This window comes from Bos indicus, chromosome 4, assembly GCF_029378745.1.
Source record: "Bos indicus isolate NIAB-ARS_2022 breed Sahiwal x Tharparkar chromosome 4, NIAB-ARS_B.indTharparkar_mat_pri_1.0, whole genome shotgun sequence".
NCBI classification, from domain to species: domain Eukaryota; kingdom Metazoa; phylum Chordata; class Mammalia; order Artiodactyla; family Bovidae; genus Bos; species Bos indicus.
The window spans coordinates 102532286-102553511 of record NC_091763.1 but is presented as its reverse complement, the minus strand read 5'-3'; the positions used below and the strand labels follow the sequence as shown (position 1 = coordinate 102553511).

The 21226-nt window shown below is 41.3% G+C and overlaps 1 protein-coding gene across 3 annotated transcripts in view; it reads right to left on the bottom strand.

Annotated features, from left to right (window-relative positions):
- The window catches only part of TRIM24 (tripartite motif containing 24), a 116220-nt gene extending 97633 nt beyond the window's left edge, over nt 1-18587 (bottom strand). For 2 of the 3 annotated variants that reach the window (XM_070788215.1, XM_070788216.1), the window contains exon 1: nt 17928-18586. In XM_070788215.1, the coding sequence (XP_070644316.1) occupies nt 17928-18291 (364 nt within the window). In that variant the 5' untranslated portion in view covers nt 18292-18586. Of the gene's footprint in view, nt 1-17927 lie in introns of all 3 variants that reach the window. The other variant, XM_070788218.1, reaches the window with a different exon arrangement.
- Between the last annotated feature and the right edge of the window lie 2639 nt (nt 18588-21226).

The window sequence follows — 21226 nt, the reverse complement described above, 5'->3', positions numbered from 1 at the left end:
CAGTAGCTCACTTGAGTGGATCCCAAAATAGATCTACAATATGACCCAGCAATCCCACTCCTAGTATGTATCTGAAAAGAACAAAAATGCTAATTCAAAAAAGATATATGCACTCCAATGTTCACAGAAGCATTATTTATAATTGCCAAGATACAGAAGCAACCTAAGTGTCCATCAACAGATAGCTGGATAAAGACGATGTATGTGTGTACACACACACACAGGAAAACTACTCAGCCATAAAAAAAAACAAAATTCTGTCATTTGCACCACCATGGATGGACTTGGAAGGCGTTAGGCTAAGTGAAGTAAGTCAGAGAAAGACAAATACTGCATGATATCACTTACCTATGTGGAATCTAAAAAAATACAATAAACTAGTGCAGAAAACAAAAAAGAAGCAGGTTCACAAAGAACAAACTAGGGTTACGTGTGTGTGTGTGTGTGTGTGTGTGTGTGTGTGTGTGTGTGTGTAGGTGTCAATATAAGGATAAGGGGGAGGAGGTACAAACTGCTGGGTATAAGATAGTACTGCACAAAACAGGAACTATAGCCAGTACAGATACAAAGAACAAACTAGGGTTACCAGTGTGTGTGTGTGTGTGTGTGTGTCAATATAAGGATAAGGGGGAGGAGGTACAAATGCTGGGTATAAGATAGTATTGCACAACACAGGAACTATAGCTAGTATTTTGTAATAACTGTAAAATGGAGAGTAACCTTTAAATATTGTATAAACAATAAACAAACATGTTTAAGTCTTTCCGACTTACAAAAAGAAAAAATATTCCTCAATTCCTTTTTTCTTCCCAGGAATTGCCTTATCCCTTTCCTCTCTCACCCAGAAGTAAACTTTGTTCTTTTTACAAAGTTGGTAAATTTTCCATCTATGTCTCTTTACCTCCTACTCACTCTAACATGGTTTTCCCTTTACCTCTCTACCAAAACATACTTTTGCAAGACCTCCACATTTCTAACCCTAAAATCCTCTTGGCCTGTCTTACTAGCCCTTGCAGCAGCTTGCCAATATGAACCACTGCTGCCTTTGTTAATGCTTTCTTTCTTTCACTTTGATGATGCTACATTTTTCTGGTTTTCTCCTACTTCTTGTCTGTCTCCTTTGCAGGTTCATCCTTATCTAGTAGTTGTTCAGTTCAGTCGCTTGGTCATTACCAACTCTTTACGACTCCATGGACCGCAGCACGCCAGGCCTCCCTGTCCATCACCAACTACGGGAATTTACCCAAACTAATGTCCATTGAGTCAGTGATGCCATCCAACCATCTCATCCTCTGTCATCCCCTTCTCTTCCTGCCCTCAGTCTTTCCCAGCATCAGTCTTTTCAAATGAGTCAGGTGGCCGAAGTATTGGCCACCTGGTGGCCAAAGTATTGGAGTTTCAGCTTCAACATCAGTCTTTCCAGTGAATACTCTGGACTGATCTCCTTTAGGATGAAATGGTTGGATCTGCTTGCAGTCCAAGGGACTCTCAAGAGTTTGCTCCAACACCACAATTCAAAAGCACCAACTCTTTGGTACTCAGCTTTCTTTACTGTCCAACTCTCACATCCATAAATGATTACTGGAAAAACCATTGCTGTGACTAGATGGATCTTTTTTGGCAAAGAATGTCTCTGCTTTTTAATATGCTGTCTAGATTGGTCATAACTTTTCTTCCAAGGAGCAAGCATCTTTTAATTTCATGGCTTCAGTCACCATCTGCAGTGATTTTGGAGCCCCCCAAAATAAAGTCAGCCACTGTTTCACCATCTATTTGCCATTAAGTGATAGGACTGGATGCCGTGATCTTTTCTGAATGTTGAGCTTTAAGCCAACTTTTTCACTCTCCTCTTTCACTTTTATCAAGAGGCTCTTTAGTTCTTCACTTTCTGCCATAAGGGTGGTATCATCTGCATATATGAGGTTATTGATATTTCTCCCAGCCATCTTGATTCCAGCTTGTGCTTCTTCTAGCCCAGCATTTCTCATGATGTACTCTGCATATAAGTTAAATAAGCAGGGTGACAATATACATCCTTGACGGCCTCCTTTTCCTATGTGGAACCAGTCTGTTGTTCCATGTCCAGTTCTAACTGTTGCTTCCTGACATGCATACAGGTTTCTCAAGAGGCAGGTCAGGTGGTCTGGTAGTCCCATCTCTTTCAGAATTGTCTACAGTTTATTGTGATCCACACAGTCAAAGGCTTTGGCATAGTCAATAAAGCAGAAATAGATGTGTTTCTGGAACTCTCTTGCTTTTTTGATGATCCAGCAAATGTTGGCAGTTTGATCTCTGGTTCCTTTGCCTTTTCTAAAACCAGCCTGAACATCTGGAAGTTCACGGTTCATGTATTGCTGAAGCCTGGCTTGGAAAATTTTGAGCATTACTTTACTAGCGTGTGAGATGAGTACAATTGTGAGGTAGTTTGAGCATTCTTTGGCATTGCCTTTCTTTGGGATTGGAATGAAACCTGACCTTTTCCAGTCCTGTGGCCACTGCTGAGTTTTCCAAATTTGCTGGCATATTGAGTGCAGCACTTTCACAGCATCATCTTTTAGGACTTGAAATAGCTCAATTGGAATTCCATCACCTCCAGTAGCTTTGTCCGTAGTGATGCTTTCTAAGGCCCACTTGAGTTCGCATTCCAGGATGTCTGGCCCTAGCTGAGTGATCACACCATTGTGATTATCTTGGTCATGAAGATCTTTTTTGTACAGTTCTTCTGTGTATTCTTGCCACCTCTTCTTAGTATCTTCTGCTTCTGTTAGGTCCATACCATCTCTGTCCTTTATTGGGCCCATCTTTGCATGAAATGGTCCCTTGGTATCTCTAATTTTCTTGAAGAGATCTAGTCTTTCCCATTCTATTGTTTTCCTCTATTTCTTTGCAGTGATCACTGAGGAAGGCTTTCTTCTCTCTCCTTATTATTATTTGGAACTCTGCATTCAAATGGGTGTATCTTTCCTTTTCTCTTCTTTTCACAGCTATTTGTAAGGCCTCCTCAGACAGCCATTTTGATTTTTTGCTTTGCTTTTCCTTGGGGATGTTCTTGATCCCGGTGTCCTGTGCAATGTCACGAACCTCTGTCCATAGTTCTTCAGGCACTCTATCAGATCTAGTCCCTTAAATCTATTTCTCACTTCACCTGTATAATCATAAGGGATTTGATTTAGGTCATACCTGAATGGTCCAGTGGTTGTCCCTACTTTCTTCAATTTAAATCTGAATTTGGGAATAAGGAGTTTATGATCTGAGCCAGATATTGGAGTGGATAGCCTTTCCCTTCTTCAGGGGATCTTTCCAACCCAGGGATGGAACCCAGGTCTCCCGCATTGCAGGCAGACTGTTTACCAGCGGAGCCACAAGGGAAGCCCAGTAGTTGTTAGCCATAAGAATTCCTAAAGGCTGATCCTAGGTGTACTCCACACTCTATTTTCTAAGAGCAGAAGAAGAAACAGAAGACAGCAAGCAGATCAACAAGGAAGGGTCAGGGAAGTGGGACGAGAACTTGAACGACAGGACCAGTCTAGAAGTTTGATGAGAGGAAGAAATATAAATCAACATACATCAGTATAGAGACAGACACTAAAAATATCAAGTGCTTTAGGCTCTCTTCCTGGCTAAGCTTAGTGATGAGGATATATAGTTAAGAGATCACAGGGAGCTTATCCATTCAATATCAAAATAAATATTCTGGTAATTATGACTTGTATTTAAGAATTTCTATTAAGAACTCCTATTAAGAATTAAGTATTAAAAAGGAGTACGTCAAGGCTGTATATTGTCACCCTGCTTATTTAACTTATATGCAGAGTACATCATGAGAAATGCTGGACTGGAAGAAACACAAGCTGGAATCAAGATTGCCAGGAGAAATATCAATAACCTCAGATATGCAGATGACACCACCCTTATGGCAGAAAGTGCAGAGGAACCAAAAAGCCTCTTGATGAAAGTGAAAGTGGAGTGAAAAAGCTGGCTTAAAGCTCAACATTCAGAAAACTAACATTATGGCATGCAGTCCCATCACTTCATGGCAAATAGATGGGGAAATAGTGGAAACAGTGTCAGACTTTATTTTGGGGGGCTCCAAAATCACTGCAGATGGTGACTGCAGCCATGAAATTAAAAGACGCTTACTCCTTGGAAGGAAAGTTACGACCAACCTAGATAGCATATTCAAAAGCAGAGACATTACTTTGCCAACAAAGGTCCGTCTAGTCAAGGCTATGGTTTTCCCTGTGGTCATGTATGGATGTGAGAGTTGGACTGTGAAGAGAGCTGAGTGCCGAAGAATTGATGCTTTTGAACTGTGGTATTGGAGAAGACTCTTGGACTGCAAGGAGATCCAACCAGTCCATTCTGAAGGAGATCAGCCCTGGGATTTCTTTGGAAGGAATGATGCTAAAGCTGAAACTCCAGTACTTTGGCCACCTCATGCGAAGAGCTGACTCACTGGCAAAGACTCTGATGCTGGGAGGGATTGGGGGCAGGAGGAGAAGGGGACGACAGAGGACGAGATGGCTGGACGGCATCACTGACCCGATGGACGTGAGTCTGGGTGAACTCTGGGAGTTGGTGATGGACAGGGAGGGCTGGCATGCTGCATTTCATGGGGTCGCAAAGAGTTGGACACGACTGATCAACTGAACTAACTGATTGAATACTATTTAAGAACTTCTTTTAAATTTTGTTGTACCATAATATGAATACCTATGAACTATTTTTATTAAAGGAAATCAAAACAAATTCTTTGAGGGATAGGATTGTTCTGCAACTTTAAAGAGAATGTGAAAAATGTTTTTAAAGACTAGATAAACATGCAAAAACATTGAGATAATTCAGCTAATAGTCATGTTCGTGCATTGTTTTAAACACAAATATTTGAATAAGCACCCTACATATTTATTATGTATATATGCTAAAAACTACTATGCTGCTGCTGCTGCTAAGTCACTTCAGTCGTGTCCGACTCTGTGTGATCCCATAGACGGCAGCCCACCAGGCTCTGCTGTCCCTGGGATTCTCCAGGCAAGAATACTGGAGTGGATTGCCATCTCCTTCTCCAATGCATGAAAGAGAAAAGTGAAAGTGAAGTCGCTCAGTCACGTCCGACTCTTTGCGACCCCATGTACTGCAGACTACCAGGCTCCTCCGTCCATGGATTTTCCAGGCAAGAGTACTGGAGTGGTGTGCCATTGCCTTCTCCAAAAACTACTATACCTTGTACATAATAAATCACAAAAATATAAGATATTTTTAAAGAATGAAATACTCTTAAATATATTGCTAATCACGGAAGCTTCATACCGTTATGGACTAATGGTCCAAGATGTAATATACACTTAAGGCGTAGTTCATCATTAAAATAATAAACGTCAATTTCAAAGAATCTTTTTATTAATTTTCAAACTTTCAGGTTCCCTTCTTGTTAGACCTAGATAGTCACTACTGTTAACTTCCTAATAAGACTGATGAAGAACCTAAAATGTGTCAGTTCGGCTATTCTAATGTTATACTTGCAAAATTAATGTTATCTTTAAGATAGCTAAAAATGAGATTTCAAACAATTTAAGCATGGTGGGAAAACTCACGATGCCATCAACTCCACACACCTGATAAAATTAAACACAAAATAAGGCAGCAACCAGGCAGTAACGGTTATAGCTTTGTACACAACGTGGATCTCCTCGCCAGCTAACTCACCACTGATTGCATATTCAGGTGTCAAGAACAACAAGTATCTATCCCGCTACAAAACAGTGAAGATAACATCAAATATGAGCAGTCCTGATTTCTCAGAGCTCAGCTTTCTGTCACTGGGGAAGAAGCAAGTCAATAGTACCCAATCTTGATTATAGATTGAACTGGAACTAACTCTACAATTTTAATTGGAATTGGGGATCACTTTTTTTTTTTTTAAAGAATTTATCATCTTGTAATTGAACGAAGTATAGTTGATTTACAACATTGTGTTAGTTTCAGGAATACACCAAAGTGATTCAGTGTTTTTTATATACATATATATATATATGAAAGTGTTAGTTGTTCAGTCATGTCCGACTCTTTGTGACCCCATGGACTAGAGCCTGCTAGACTCCTCTGTCCATGGGATTTCCCAGACAAGAATACTGGAGTGTATATATATAAAAAAATATATATATTCCTTTTCAGATTCCTTTCCATCATCATCATTATAAGAAATTAAGAATAGTTCTTGTTCTATACCGTAAAACCTTGTTGTTTATCTATTTTAGAAATAGTAGTGTGTATCTGTTAAATCCCAAACTCCTGATTTATCCCCCCTCATTCTCACCTCTTTGGTAACAGTAAGTTTGTTCTATATCTGTGAATCTATTTCTGTTTTATAAATAAGTTCATCTACCTTTTTTTTTTAAGATTACACATAAAAATTATATATGGCATTTGTCTTTCTCCGACTGACTTACTTTGTATAACCTCAAGGTCCATCCGTGTTGCTACAAATGACATTATTTCATTGTTTTTTTGTGGTGAGTAATAAGCTGGGAAAGATCGAAAGTGGGAGGAGAAGGGGACGACAGAGGATGAGATGGTTGGATGGCATCACTGACTTGATGGACATGAGCTTGAGTAAGCTCCAGGAGTTGGTGAAGGACAGGGAAGTCTGGCCTGCTGCAGTCCATGGGGTCACAAAGAGTCGGACATGACTGAGTGACTGAACTGAACTAATATTCCATTCCATTCACATCTTCTTTATCCAGTCCTCTGTCAATGGACACTTAGGTTGCTCCCATGTCTTGGCTAACGTAAACAGTGCTGCCATGAACACTGGAGTGCATGTATCTTTTCAAATTACAGAGTTTTCACCTTTTCCAAATATAGGTGTAGGATTATATGGTATTTCTATTTTTAGTTTATGGAACCTCCATATTCTTCTCCACAGTGGCTACACCAATTTACATTCTCCCCACCAGAGAAAGAGGGTTCCCTTTTTACTATATCCTCTCCAGCATTTATTATTTGTAGACTCTTTGATGATGGCCATTCAGCATTAAGTGATACCTCATTGTGATTGTTATTTGCATTTCTCTGATATTTAGCCATGTTGAGCATCTTTCCATGTACTTGTTGGCCACCTGGATGTCTTCTTTGGAGAAATGTCTTTAGGTCTTCTGCCCATTTTTGAGTTTTTTATTTTTTTTTATTGAGCTATATGAGCTGCTTATGTATTCTAGAAATTAATCCCTTGTCAATCACATTGTTTGCAAATATTTTACCCCATTCCTTAGGTTACTAGTTTGCTTGTTTATGGTTTCCTTTACTGTGCAAAATATTTTAAGTTTAATTAGGTCCCATTTGCTTATTTTTGTTTTATTCCCATTACTCTAGAAGACATGCAAAAAATACTGCTATGACTTATGTCAAATAGTGTTCTTCCTAATGTTTTCCTTTAGGAGTTTTACAGTATCCAGCCTTATATGTAGGTCTTCAATCCATTTTGTGTTTATTTTTGTATACGGAGTCAGAGAATGTTCTAATCTGATTCATTTACATGTAGTTGTCCAGTTTTTCCAGCATTACCTATTGAGGAGACTTCTCCACTGTATATTCTTGCCTCATTTTTCAAAGATGAATTGACCTTAGAATCACTTTTTATAGCTATGGCACATGTGCCCTACATCTTAAAATTTAGGGACTTTTAAGACTCTGGAGACCACGGGACTTTGAGTAGTTCCATATCCATATGGAACTTCCCTAGGAATGGAGATTAGAGGGTTGTACACCAGGATCCTGGTAATGGCCTACCATGACCTTCAATCTTTGACAGTTTAAGTCCATAAACTTATCCGAGCACATGTAAATTGTGTTACAATTTGCAGGAGAAAAAAAAAAACCACAGTAGGGTCTGCAGTAGAGAAATCTCATCACCTCTAAGACAGCTGTGTATAGTTTTGTTTTTGTCTTTTGCTTTTATGAAAGATTCCCAGGTCTCAATCTAAGTCTCAATCTTGCAGGGCTCTAAGCAGAACTAAATTTGGTGGGTAGACAAGGGAAGATTCAGATACAGCACCAGGGACTGCCTAATTTAAAAGGGCAAATGACGATTATAGACATACCACTTGCTAAGCCATGTATCCCCCAGGTGCAACATATGCCTAGAAAAGCCTTATTGCTAACTCACACAAAGGTACCTTTTGGGCTTGCAGCAACCCTGACTTCTTTGCAGGATATGGTATGTGCAACGCAGCCAAGTACCAATAAGCCAACCATGGCATGCTTATTCATGAGACCACAACAATCTATACAACCAAGTACTTCCAAATTAAATTTATGCAAATAAGTTCTAATGTTTTCTCTCTCCTCAGTAGGTATTTTATTTCGTAATATGGCACACATTCCATTTTAGAGACTACTGGTCTAGTATATACTTGAAAACACACAAGTAAAATTTGAGAAAGGGATCAAGGTTATAGGAAGATACAAGAGATGTGTGCATCTATGTGACAGTTTAAACTGGTGCAGTCTTCGAATTAAAGGGAAAAGTCTGGCGATCTAAGGACCAAAGTTTGCTGATTACCACATTTGAGTAGAGGGGGAAAAAAGCAATGTGATTAAAAAATGGTCTTCTGACATCCACTTTTAATCGGGACAGAGTAACTAATAGCAGGACAAGCTTGTCTGACATGAACAACTATGTGTAACTGGGAAGAATACATACGAAGTTCACTGTTTTCTGGCACTGAACAACAGAAATGGATGCCAGTGATGCCTGAAAAAGGGAAAACTCAGGAAGTGAGCCCCTATAATATCTTGATTCTCTACCACCTGGGAACTATATTCTGGCTGTGGTGCAGGGAACTAGAGCCTAAGGAGGACACAGATTAGAATCCTGAGGAAAATTTGGGTGGTGAAATAGGTAAGCACTCGAGAGAAGGCAACTGCACAGAGGAAGGGTACCGGCAGTCTATGAAGGGTTTCTCTGAATCTTTGGCTGAAGGCTACCATGCATGTGCAGGGTGAGACTTACAGAAGTTTACCAGAGAGCAGCTCCTAAGGGATTGAGAGAGGAGAATATATACTAGAGGCTCACAGGGAATAGAGAAAATGAAGAGAAAGATGGCCATCTTAAACTGGATCATAATAATAACAACTTAAAATGTAAATACATTAAACAATTAAAAGTAAAATTTTACAACTTGGATTAAAAGCAAGACACAATCATTTATAAGAGAATATAAATGTTAAAAAAGGATGAAAAAAATACACAATTTAAACACAAAGATAAGAAAACTGATAGCTATAATAAGATAACAGGAGTACATCAAGGCTGTATATTGTCACCTTGCTTATTTAACTTCTATGCAGAGTACATCATGTGAAATGCTGGACTGGATGAAGCACAAGATGGAATCAAGATTGCAGGGAGAAATATCAATAACCTCAGATATGCAGATGACACCACCCTTATGGCAGAAAGTGAAGAAGAACTAAAGAGCCTCTTGAGGAAAGTGAAAGAGGAGAGTGAAAATGTTGGCTTAAAGCTCAACATTCAGAAAACTAAGATCATGGCATCCGGTCCCATCACTTCATGGCAAATAGATGGGGAAACAGTGGAAACAGTAATAGACTTGATTTTCTTGGACTCCAAAATCACTGCAGATGGTGACTGCAGTCATGAAATTAAAAGAATGCTTGCTCCTTGGAAGAAAAGCTATGACAAACCTAGACAGCGTATTAAAAAGCAGAGACATCACTTTGCCGACAAAGGTCCGTTTAGTCAAAACTATGGCTTTTCCAGTATTCATGTATGGATGTGAGAATTGTCGGTAAAGAAAGCTGAGCGCTGAAGAACTGATGCTTTTCAACTGTACTGTTGGAGAAGACTCTTGAGAGTTCCATGTACTGCAAAGAGGTCAAACTAGTCAATCCTAAGGGAAATCAACCCTGAATTTTCATTGGAAGGACGACTGATGCTGAAGCTGAAGCTCCAGTATTTTGGCCACCTGAAATGAAGAGCTGACTCATTAGAAAAGGCCCTGATGCTGGGAAAGATTGAGGGCAGGAGGAGAAGGAGACGACAGAGGATGAGATGGTTGGATGGCATCACCAACTCGATGGATATGACTTTGAGCAAGTTCTGGGAGATGGGACGGACAAGGAAGCCTGGTGTGTGCAGTCCGTGCAGTCACAAAGAATGACATGACTGAGCAACTAAACAACAACAGGCATCATGAAAGAGTATGAAAAATAAAGAAGAGCATTTCGTATTGTTAGGGCAGGGAATCCATCAGTAAGACAACACTTCTAAATACCTGTAACAGAAACTAACTAGAAAAAAGGAATTAAGTGATAAATCAGCAATCATGATTGAAGATTTTAACATTTTTCCATAACTGATAGAACAAGCAGAAAAACAAAAACAAAAACCTGACAAAAAAACAAAAAAAAATAACATATTTTTACACTATCAACCAATTTGACCTAATTAACATTTACAGAACACTACTCTCAGCAAATGGAGAATTTAATTCTTTAACTGCACATTCATCAAAACAGATGATACACTAGGACATAAAATGTCTCAGTTCAGTTGCTCAGTCGTATCCGACTCTTTGCAACCCCATAAATCACAGCACGCCAGGCCTCCCTGTCCATCACCAACTCCCAGAGTTCACTCAAACTCATGTCCATCGAGTTGGTGATGCCATCCAGCCATCTCATCCTCTGTCGTCCCCTTCTCCTCCTGCCCCCAATCCCTCCCAGCATCAGGGTCTTTTCCAATGAGTCAACTTTGCATGAGGTGGCCAAAGTACTGGAGTTTCTGGCCAAAGTACTGGAGGACTGATCTCCTTTAGAATGGACTGGTTGGATCTCCTTGCAGTCCAAGGGACTCTCAAGAGTCTTCTCCAACACCACAGTTGAAAAGCATCAATTCTTCGGCGCTCAGCTTTTTTCACAGTCCAACACTCACATACATACAGGACCACTGGAAAAACCATAGCCTTGACTAGACGGACCATTGTTGGGAAAGTAATATCTCTGCTTTTCAATATGCTATCAAGGTTGGTCATAACTTTGCTTCCAAGGACTAAGTGTCTTTTAATTTCATGGCTGCAATCACCATCTGCAGTGATTTTGGGGCCCCCAAAAATAAAGTCTAACTGTTTCCACTGTTTCCTCGTCTATTTCCCATGAAGTGATGGGACCAGATGCCATGGTTTTAGTGTTCTGAATGTTGACCTTTAAGCCAACTTTTTAACTCTCCTTTTTCACTTTCATCAACAGGCTTTTTAGTTCCTTTCTGCCATAAGAGTGGTATCATCTGCATATCTGAGGTTATTGATATTTCTCCAGGCAATCTTGATTCCAGCTTGTGCTTCCTCCAGCCCAGTGTTTCTCATGATGTACTCTGCATATAAGTTAAATAAGCAGGGTGACAAAAAAAAAAAGCCTTGACGGCCTCCTTTTCCTATTTGGAACCAGTCTGTTGTTCTATGTCTAGTTCTAACTGTTGCTTCCTGATCTGCATATAGGTTTCTCAAAAGGCAGGTCAGGTGGTCTGGTATTCCCATCTCTTTCAGAATTTTCCAGTTTATTGTGATCCACACAGTCAAAGGCTTTGGCACAGTCAATAAAGCAGAAATGGATGTCTTTCTGGAACTCTCTTGCTTTTTCCATGATCCAGCAGATGTTGGCAATTTGATCTCTGGTTCCTCTGCCTTTTCTAAAACCAGCTTAAACATCTGGAAGTTCATGGTTCATGTACTGCTGAAGCCTGGCTTGCAGAATTTTAAGCATTACTTTACTAGCATGTGAGATGAGTGCAATTGTGCAGTATAGTTTGAAATTCTTTGGCATTGCCTTTCTTTGGGATTGGAATGAAAACTGACCTTTTCCAGTCCTGTGGCCACTGCTGAGTTTTCCAAATTTGCTGGCATATTGAGTGCGGCACTCTCACAGCATCATCTTCCAGGATTTGAAATAGCTCAACTGGAATTCCATCACCTCCACTAGCTTTGTTCATAGTGATCCTTTCTAAGGCCTAGTTCACTTCACATTCCAGGATGTCTGGTTCTAGGCGAGAGATCACACCATCATGATTATCTGGGTCGTGAAGATCTTTTTTGTACAGTTCTTCTGTGTATTCTTGCCATCTCTTCTTAATATCTTCTGCTTCTGTTAGGTCCATACCATTTCTGTCCTTTACTGGATGAGCCCATCTTTGCATGAAATGGTCCCTTGGTATCTCTAATTTTCTTGAAGAGATCTCTAGTCTTTCCCATTCTATTGTTTTCCTCTATTTCTTTGTATTGATCGCTGAGGAAGGCTTTCTTCTCTCTCCTTGCTATTCTTTGGAACTCTGCATTCAGATGCTTATATCTTTCCTTTTCTCCTTTGCTTTTTGCTTCTCTTCTTTTCACAGCTATTTGTAAGGCCTCCTCAGACAGCCATTTTGATTTTTTGCTTTTCTTTTCCTTGGGGATGGTCTTGATCCCTGTCTCCTATACAATGTCATGAACCTCCATCCATAGTTCATCAGGCACTCTATCAGATCTAGTCCCTTAAATCTATTTCTCACTTCCACTGTATAATCATAAGGCATTTGATTTAGGTCATACCTGAATGGTCTAGTGGTTTTCCCCACTTTCTTCAATTTAAGTCTGAATTTGGTAATAAGGAGTTCATGATCTGAGCCACACTCAGCTCCCGGTCTTGTTTTTGCTGACTGTAAACTTCAAAAGATTTAAATCCTACAGAGCATTTTTTTTTTTTTTTCATTCTAATGAAATAAGCTATCTAGAAAGTCCCCCATACATCTACAAATTTAACACACTTCTAGGCAACCCACTGGTCAAAAGCTGAAACATCATTCAGCTCCTGAACACACTGAAAGGATAAAAGAATGTTACGAACAAACTCATGCCAATAAATGTACCAATTAGCAAAATCATATACTTTTATTCACACAATTTACTGAAATGGATTCAAGAAGAAATAGAAAAAATCTGATAGCCCTATTTCTATTAAAGACACTGAATTCCTAATCAAAATCATCCCCATAAAGAAAACTCCAAGCCCATGTGGATTCACTAGTGAATTCTGTCAAATATTCAAGAAGGCATTAACAGTAATACAAAAACTCTTTCAGAAAACAGAGATGGAGGCAACACCTTATACTATATTTTGAGGTATTACCTTGATGCCAAAATTAGGTAAGAACAGAAGATAATCATATGTTCCTCATGAATATAAGAAAAAAAAAAATCTTTAAAGTATCAGCAAGTCAAATCTAGAAATGCACAGAAAGAACAACACACTGTGACCAAGAATTCAAGACTGGTTTAACATATGAAAATCAATGTAAGTCACCACAGAACAGGAAAAAAAACAAAACAAAATCCACCACATAACCATTTTAATAAATATAGAAAATGCATTTGACCAAATTAATCATTCATTCATGGTAAAAACCCTGAAGACATTTGAAATAGAAGGAAACCTATTAATGTTTTTTATAATGGGCAATTATAAAAAACAAAGAAGCTAACATATTAATGGTGAGCAACTTAATTTTTTTTTAAATTGGAGGATAATTGCTTTACAATGTTGTGTTAGATTCTGCCATACAATAATGTGAATCAGCCATAAGTATATATATGCCCACTCCCTCTTGAACCTCCATTCCACTTCTCTAGATTGTCAAAGAGCATGGGGTTGAGCTCCCTGTGTTATACAGCAACTTCCCACCAGCTGTTTTATGTATGGTAGATTGTATATTTCAATGCTACTGCATATGTTTCAATTCATCCAACCCTCTCCATCCCCCGCTGTTACAGTGGCCAATTTAATGTTTTATCCCTAAGATCAGGAATAAGAAAAAGAATGTCATCTCTCATTTAATACTGAAATGAACTAAACTTCTCTTCAATATGGTACTGGAAGTCCTAGCTAGTGTAAGAGAAGAAAATGTCATAAATTATAAAAAAATGAAAAGAAATAAGTAAAACTACCTGCAACCAACGTGATAGTCTATGTTGTCCTAAGGAATCTACAAAAAACTACTAGATTTAATTGAATTTAGCAAGAGAATGGGATATTATCAACATACAAAAGTCAATTGTATTTCAATGTGTAAGCAACAATTGGAAATGAAAAATTTTAAATGCCACTTTCAATATTGTTAAAGAACATTATTATAAAATATTTCAGAGCAAATTTCACAAAAAAATCAGCTCCCAGAATTGATGGTTAAGTGTTACAGACTGCCAGTTAATAAAGAGAACTGATGGACTCATATTTTACTCTCCCTTTGACAACTAAAGTGACCCCTTTCAAAAGTGTGCTCAGTCTTCTTTAAAAATAGCTCTTAGAGCCTGCTACTCTTTGGCTGAACAGTAATATCCACACTATAAAATATTGCATAACACTGTAACATTTCACAACATTATAACATTTAAGATCAGTTTGTCTCCTGACTTCATGTACCATAATGTATCTAAAGAAAATATTTTCCAAGCTCTTCCCCCTTTCCTGGACATTACTGCATACTAAGAAAATAAAAGTCTTGTGGTCACTCATTTTCTAACTGGTAGCCATACAAAATTGAAACAATGTTCTCAATATGGGCTTGCTGACCAAACATGAAATGTGTCTAAGCATTTACAAAAACTGTATCTTTGTTGTTACAAATTAGCTTTGTTTCTTCTTTACAACAATCAAACCATTATGTCGATTTTTGTAAAAAAAAAAAAAAAAAAAGTTAGAAAACACTTTCTATAAAGTTCATTTAGGATAACAAAAGGAGCACCAAAAAGCACTTAACAGAAAGAGAAACTAGGTTTGATGGTGTTGAGAACACTACACTTTTGAATTTGGTCTTCATTTTCTAACGAATCCTCTTTGAGCAACTGTACTTTAGAATAATACAGCTTGAACTAAAACACACACACACACACACACACACACACACACACACACCACACAAAAACAAAATAAAACCCAACCACTTGGGTTTATGATTATCTAGAACTCTGAAATAAAGCTATGACATACTGAGCTCTCTGGGGTAAGAGGTCTAGAAAACTTATTTGCAACAAGCATATCAGGTGATTCTAGTAAAGTGAAAATTTGAAAACCCCTATCTAAATCTTTATGCTTTCTTTATAGTCCAACTCTCACATCCACACATGACTACTGGAAAAACCATAGCTTTGACTAGATCTAAATCTGAGTGTAACTGTAACACATATGGCCTCAACAAAACTAGTTTTGTTTGGCCTACAGAAAGGGTCCACACTGAGTATGTGTTAATTACTTGCCAATATCTAATACTAGAGAAATGTTACATTCCTCCAGACCTCAGACTTCTCATTAAAAATTAAAGATCCTCCAAGCCTGGCCCTGCTCTATCACAAGACAACCTGCTGGAGCTAAGTAGAGTTTGCTCCCTTCCTTTCTCTCCCACCATTTCCTATTATTTTACCCAAGCCTTCTAGTTCCCCATCTGTTACTGGGTTAGCTCCTGACAGGACTGTAGTTTGACCTTTGATGCCTGTCCCCACAAGTTCATTAGGAGAAGAAGAACAGAGATAATGAACCTTATTTACAGTTGATCCTTGAACAAGCTGGGGGGTTAGGGGTGCTGACACTTGTGCAGTTGAAAATTCGAATATAACTTACTGTTGACCTTCCCCCTCCCAGTTCTGCATCCTTGGATTCAACCCATGACAAATCATGTACTACTCTAGTATTTCTATTGAAAAAAATCTGTGTATTAGTGCACGCTTGCAGTTCAAACTGTGCTGCTTAAGGGTTAACTGTGGTTCTGAAATAAACTATTAACTTTTGTTACAGCTAATATTAGAATAAGTCTGCAAGGACAGAGGAAGGGAGAAAATATTCAAGTTATTAAGACTCAACATCGTATTTTTAATTTATTGAAGATAATCCTAACTTTTTTTCTTTAGAGATATATGCAGAAGTATCGTTGGTAAAAAAACATCTTCCTCAGTATAAAAAAAATGAAAACATTACCTTCCAATTTAAAAGCTTTTCTGAACTCTGGCTTACAATACAAACACAAAGATAAAAAATATCTGGAGACTGCAACAGTTTGAGAACTTTATAATTGCAAACTTGCCTCAGAATTGAGGATCAGAGCTTTTATTACTCATGTTCTCATTCATTCAGATCTAAATGTCATGCCCTGGAACACAATACATCTTTAATTCTAGAATTATGCAGAATTCAGATCCTAATTGGCTACTGTCCATTTTAAACATTTAAAATATAAATAAAAGAAACCCTTAAATGTGTCTAAAAATTAAGAAGTAAAATTAACTTTCCAACAGGTGGGCCATGTCAAGAGCAAATTAGGGTGAAGGATCTGAGATTTTTACCGTACTTGCAAACTAACAAAGTATTAGCTTACCATGGAAGCTGGGAGAAGGCATGAGACTGGTGAATCAGAGACAAAGGGCAATTTATTATTACTTCCAGTAATAACATAAGCCAAAGCATCAGCACTTTAGCACTGGTTCCCAGAGCCCCGGTTTTCACCTGGCAAGGTGAAGAGGGTCAGTTGACACTTGCTTAAGCAACGCAAGCAATGGGCTGTGTTGCAGGAGAGGAAGCCCAAGTTTAGGGAACCCTAACCTTTTATGATGGGCAATAAGCAGGCCTGCCTTCTACCCCGGGAGACACTGATCTGTTACTATTGTACCATATGCATGGTTCCTCTTTGCTCTGATGGTAGACACTGTCTCTACCATCCAAGGTTTTTCCTTATACAAACATCCTTTAAAAACAGAAACAAAGAGCAGGCAGTCAGTACCTCCCCTGGCAAGCTCTGCACAAACAGCCAGACCCATGGAAAACTCTCTCAACTAGACACTGTTCCTAACACATAAATAAATCAAGAGTCTAACACTGCAACCTATTTAAAAGCATCAATTTCATGTGTTCTTTGACCTCGCTCAATTATTTAATTAGCAATTTTTCTCTAACTACATCAACTAGTCCCTTTTTAAAAGGCAGTGTATGTAAAACAGAATTATTTCCGGTTACTTTGTCTTTTTTAAACAGAGTTGCTCAAATATTCGCCATGTAAACGTTTAAAACCTCAATTATTCTACCACAAACAATTTAGTGTGCTTACTTCAACTTTGTGTTTCAAAACCTGTTAACATTAGCAATGGGACCTACCTGTCAAAAGTCTCATTATACGGTAATAAACAGCACAAAGAACAGTAACTTCAACATTTCCAGCTGCTGTCCACAAAATCCAAGAAAATGCTGCACTCCGAATCACTTTTTTCTATTTGTCTTTACCATTTACCGACTCAAAACAAAATCTCCCAAAGAGAAGCACCACAAAACACCGTCTCTTAGTTCCTTTGTCCCCATCGGAGAGAACTGATGGCTCATTAAGGTAAATAACCCAAAACATGCAAGACAAAACAAAAAACCAGAATCCGATATGTAACCAAATAAAAGTCCCCACCACCTCATCTTCATCCCTCCCTTCCCCTCGCCAGCTCAAATAACGTGGGTACAGACGAAATGATTAGTATCACCTGGACAAAGCTGCGGGGAGGCAGAGGGTAGCGGTTAACTAGATGCAGCCGGCAAAGGGCCGGAGATAGACAACAGCGCACTCCCGCAGAGGTTTTCAAAAGTACGGGTTGCACGGGCCACGCAGCCCGGAGGAGGAGGCTGGGGGGGCGGGAGCAGCAGCTCGGCCAAGTCCACAGCGCCGGGGGAAGTTGCTCGCGGGGCGCGCGGACGCCGCAGAGCGCGCGAGCCCTGCATGTCACCGTCGCCAGCATAGACCCTCCTCGCCCCTCCCCCGCCGAGCACCCCGGGCGGCGACGACGTGACAGCGGGTCGCCGCGCCGCCCCGGGGCGCCGGCCTCCTCACCCCACCCCACCCTCCCGCCTCTCACCTTGGGTAGCGAACGGCGAGGAGCCGCTGACCGGCGAGCCGGGGGCGGGGACGGGCGGCGGGGTTTCGGCAGAGCCCAGCATGGGCGCAGGCAGCATGAGGTAGCGCTGGGGCGCGGGCAGGCAGCGCTGGCAGAAGGAGTGCAGGCAAGGCAGCAGCTTGGGGGCCCGGCTCTGGATGTTCTGGTGGCACACGGCGCAAGTGTCCAACAGGTTGAGCCGGGCCGCCTCCCCTCCGCGCTCCGAGTCAGGGCCCTGACGACTCTCGGCCTCGTTCTCCCCGCTCGGCGCCGCCGAGGGCCCCCCGGCGGCCGCCGCCGAAGCGGCCGCGGCCGCCGTCGCCGCCTTCTCCACAGCCACCTCCATTGTCCTGCCCCCGCCGCCGCCGCTGGGAAAGGGGGAGCGCGTTCTCTGCCCGCCGCCGCCCCCGGTAGACCTCCTTCTCCTTCTCCTAGGCCGCTCCGGTGACCCGCAGGAGAGGGAGGGACGGAGGCTCGGGCCGAGGAAGCCTCCTCAGGCCCCGGGGATCCGCCTCCCGGGTGGCGCGGCCGGAAGAAGAGGATCTGTCAGCGGGGACTGCTCTTCGCATCGGGGAGGCTGCGCCCGGCTCGCTTCGCCAACCGCCGCGGCGCTCGTCGAATCCGCCCAGCCCGCCCTCGCCTCTCTGCCTTTCTCTGGGGCCCGCGAGCCCCACCTCAGGCCACGCCCCCGCCGCCGCCCTCCCTCTCCCAGCAACCGAAGCCAAGGCAGGGAGAGAGCCGTTCTATCCAGCCGCGTCTGATCGGAGGGCGGGGCCTGCCCGAAGCCCGCGAGGATCAGACAGCGGTGGCGGGAGGCTGGGAGGTGGGAGGGCGCTTGCCCAGCCCCGCCCCCCGAGCTCCGGGAACCACGGCCTCTGATTGGCCCTTTGTGTGTGTTTAGCTCCTCTAAAAAGATTAAGTGTTTATTTGGTAACGACCGACCACATAATTCGGTCCAACTGTGTTAGCTCCTCCTATGGGGCGGGGCTTCACAGTGTCTACCCGAAGCTGTTAATTAACTACTTCGAAAAACTCTCTATTTACTACTGCGGACGGAGGTCCAGTAGGAGGAGTAAATATGGTGAGGAGGGTCGAAGCATAACGAAGTCGAGTGAGGGAGCAAAGGGAAGAATTTTTCAAAAAGGGAAAATGTATAGAAAAGATATTGTGGAAGTAGCATGGATTTTGCCACCTGGATTTACTAATCTCTGTGATAAGAGGGGAGGTTCTTTTGAAAGTCCGAAAATTTTAAAGGATTTCCCCATGAAAAAGGTGAAATTAATTTTTAAATCAAGTCAGTGATTTGCTTTTTAGGTGAATAAAACTGATTTATTCTTCAAGGGATTAACGAAGACTGAGTGTTTTATTGCATAAATATGACATCATTACAAGAAATGGAAATAAATGTCAATACTGATATCCAAATAATTCTAAAATATTCTTTTTCATTTCTCCAAACCCTCACCACCCCCCTCACACACACAAACTTTGATCAGAAGTTACAATATTTTCACTTTAAAAATGGCCAAGCTTTACAAAAGTATAGAAATAGGGTAGGAGAAACAAGCCTCTGTACACAGATGACTGTGGAAGTGCCATTTTAAAGAATACATGAAGTGATGCTGCACCTTTGCAGAGAGTAGGATGGGGTCAGAATAGGCTTTGTTAAAATGGAAATGATCCTGTGTTAGAGAAATAGTAAGTAGCCAAGATGGCAATGGTCAGGCTCCCTTGCCCTACTTCGTGTGAAAAACAACTTTGCATGGTTATGTAACAGCTGAGATCATCTATATAGCAATGCACACGTGCATTGTGATGCAATAGCTTGTCAAATTGCCACCTTTATTTCTGTATACTAGTATTAAGCCCCCCTGAAACATCCCTTGCTGCTGAGTCAGCCACTGCAAATAAAGCATGTCTGCAATTCCTATGGCTCCTCGCATTTTCTTCCAGCTTTGTTGCTTGCACCTTGCCTACCTTGGATTCAGTGATCAGCGAGACAATTGGCATAGTGGGAAGGATACCTAGCAGGAAGGGAAGCCTGAGGCTCCAATTGATGGAGGAAGCCAGTGGCCATGGCATAGCATGTGGTACTTGGTCACCGTGGTCCTTTCGGTGTGGGCCCTGGTGGAAGACCAGGAGGTGGCAGACAGGTCACTGGATAGCCTTAAAGAGGTGTTACAGACGGTGAGTTCCCATTTGCCAAAGTGGCATGTACTGCTGCTGGCACTATGGGGTGGATTTTCCTGACTGCTCTGAAGTCTAATGTGGATAGTGCCCACAGGCAAGCTGTCCAAGTGTCCGAATTACAGAGACGAGACAGGAGGAAGAACTAGAGCAGAGTATATGTACACTGGAGCAAGAGATGTGTGGCCTTGATGAACCCAGTGCCTAGGACAATGAAGAGTTAAGGGACAGTGATGATGAACGTTATGAGACCTTGGGTCCTTGCTTGTTAGCTAGGCCCATTGTACAGCAGAAGGTGAAATATGAACAACCTGTGGCCCCCAGTGGGGCGGGGGCAGGGGGCGGACATCCTCAAGGGGTCCCCAATGTGACTGAGTTCATGACTTGTCCACCATATACCCAGATGGAGTTGGTTAACTTGGGTAAGCAATTTCGGAAAGCAAGGGGAACCCTTGGCAATGTGGCTTTTGTGATTCTGGGACACAGGGGTGGATGGTATTATTTGTTCTGGGGGATGACATAGAATGATTGGCATCTATAACCACTCACCCCTCATTAAGACAAAGATTATAGAATGCTAGGCGACTCATGCAGGGGACACCTAGCCAAACGCCCTGGTGGAATGGATTAATGCTGCCATCTGCACTGTGTAGACAAAAGCGGCAGAACTCCTAGACCCTGTAAGTGGCATATTTTTGCTGAGTTAACCCAAGTTGTGAGACAGCTGGGCATGAAACAGTCTATGTTTAACCTAAATACTCGAGGTCTAGCTGATGAGCGTTTTACAGGAAACATGCAAGATGGCATTTTGAAAAATGTGCCCCAATGGGGACATAGTGAACAATGCCCTATCTACTCTTTTGAATCCCTGAATGCTATTCTTGGGACCTACGTGGAACACCCCATCTATGAGGGAGGACTTGAGACATGGGCAACACCAGGCAAAAGGCCTCAGGAATGTGAAGACCCTGAAGGAAGGCCAAGCTGGTAAAGTCCCCATCCAGGCCACATGGTTACAGATGTAGGCTGATTTTCTGGCAGTGGAAATTAACAGAAATAAAATTGGTAAATAGCCCAATGCTACACTCCTAGAG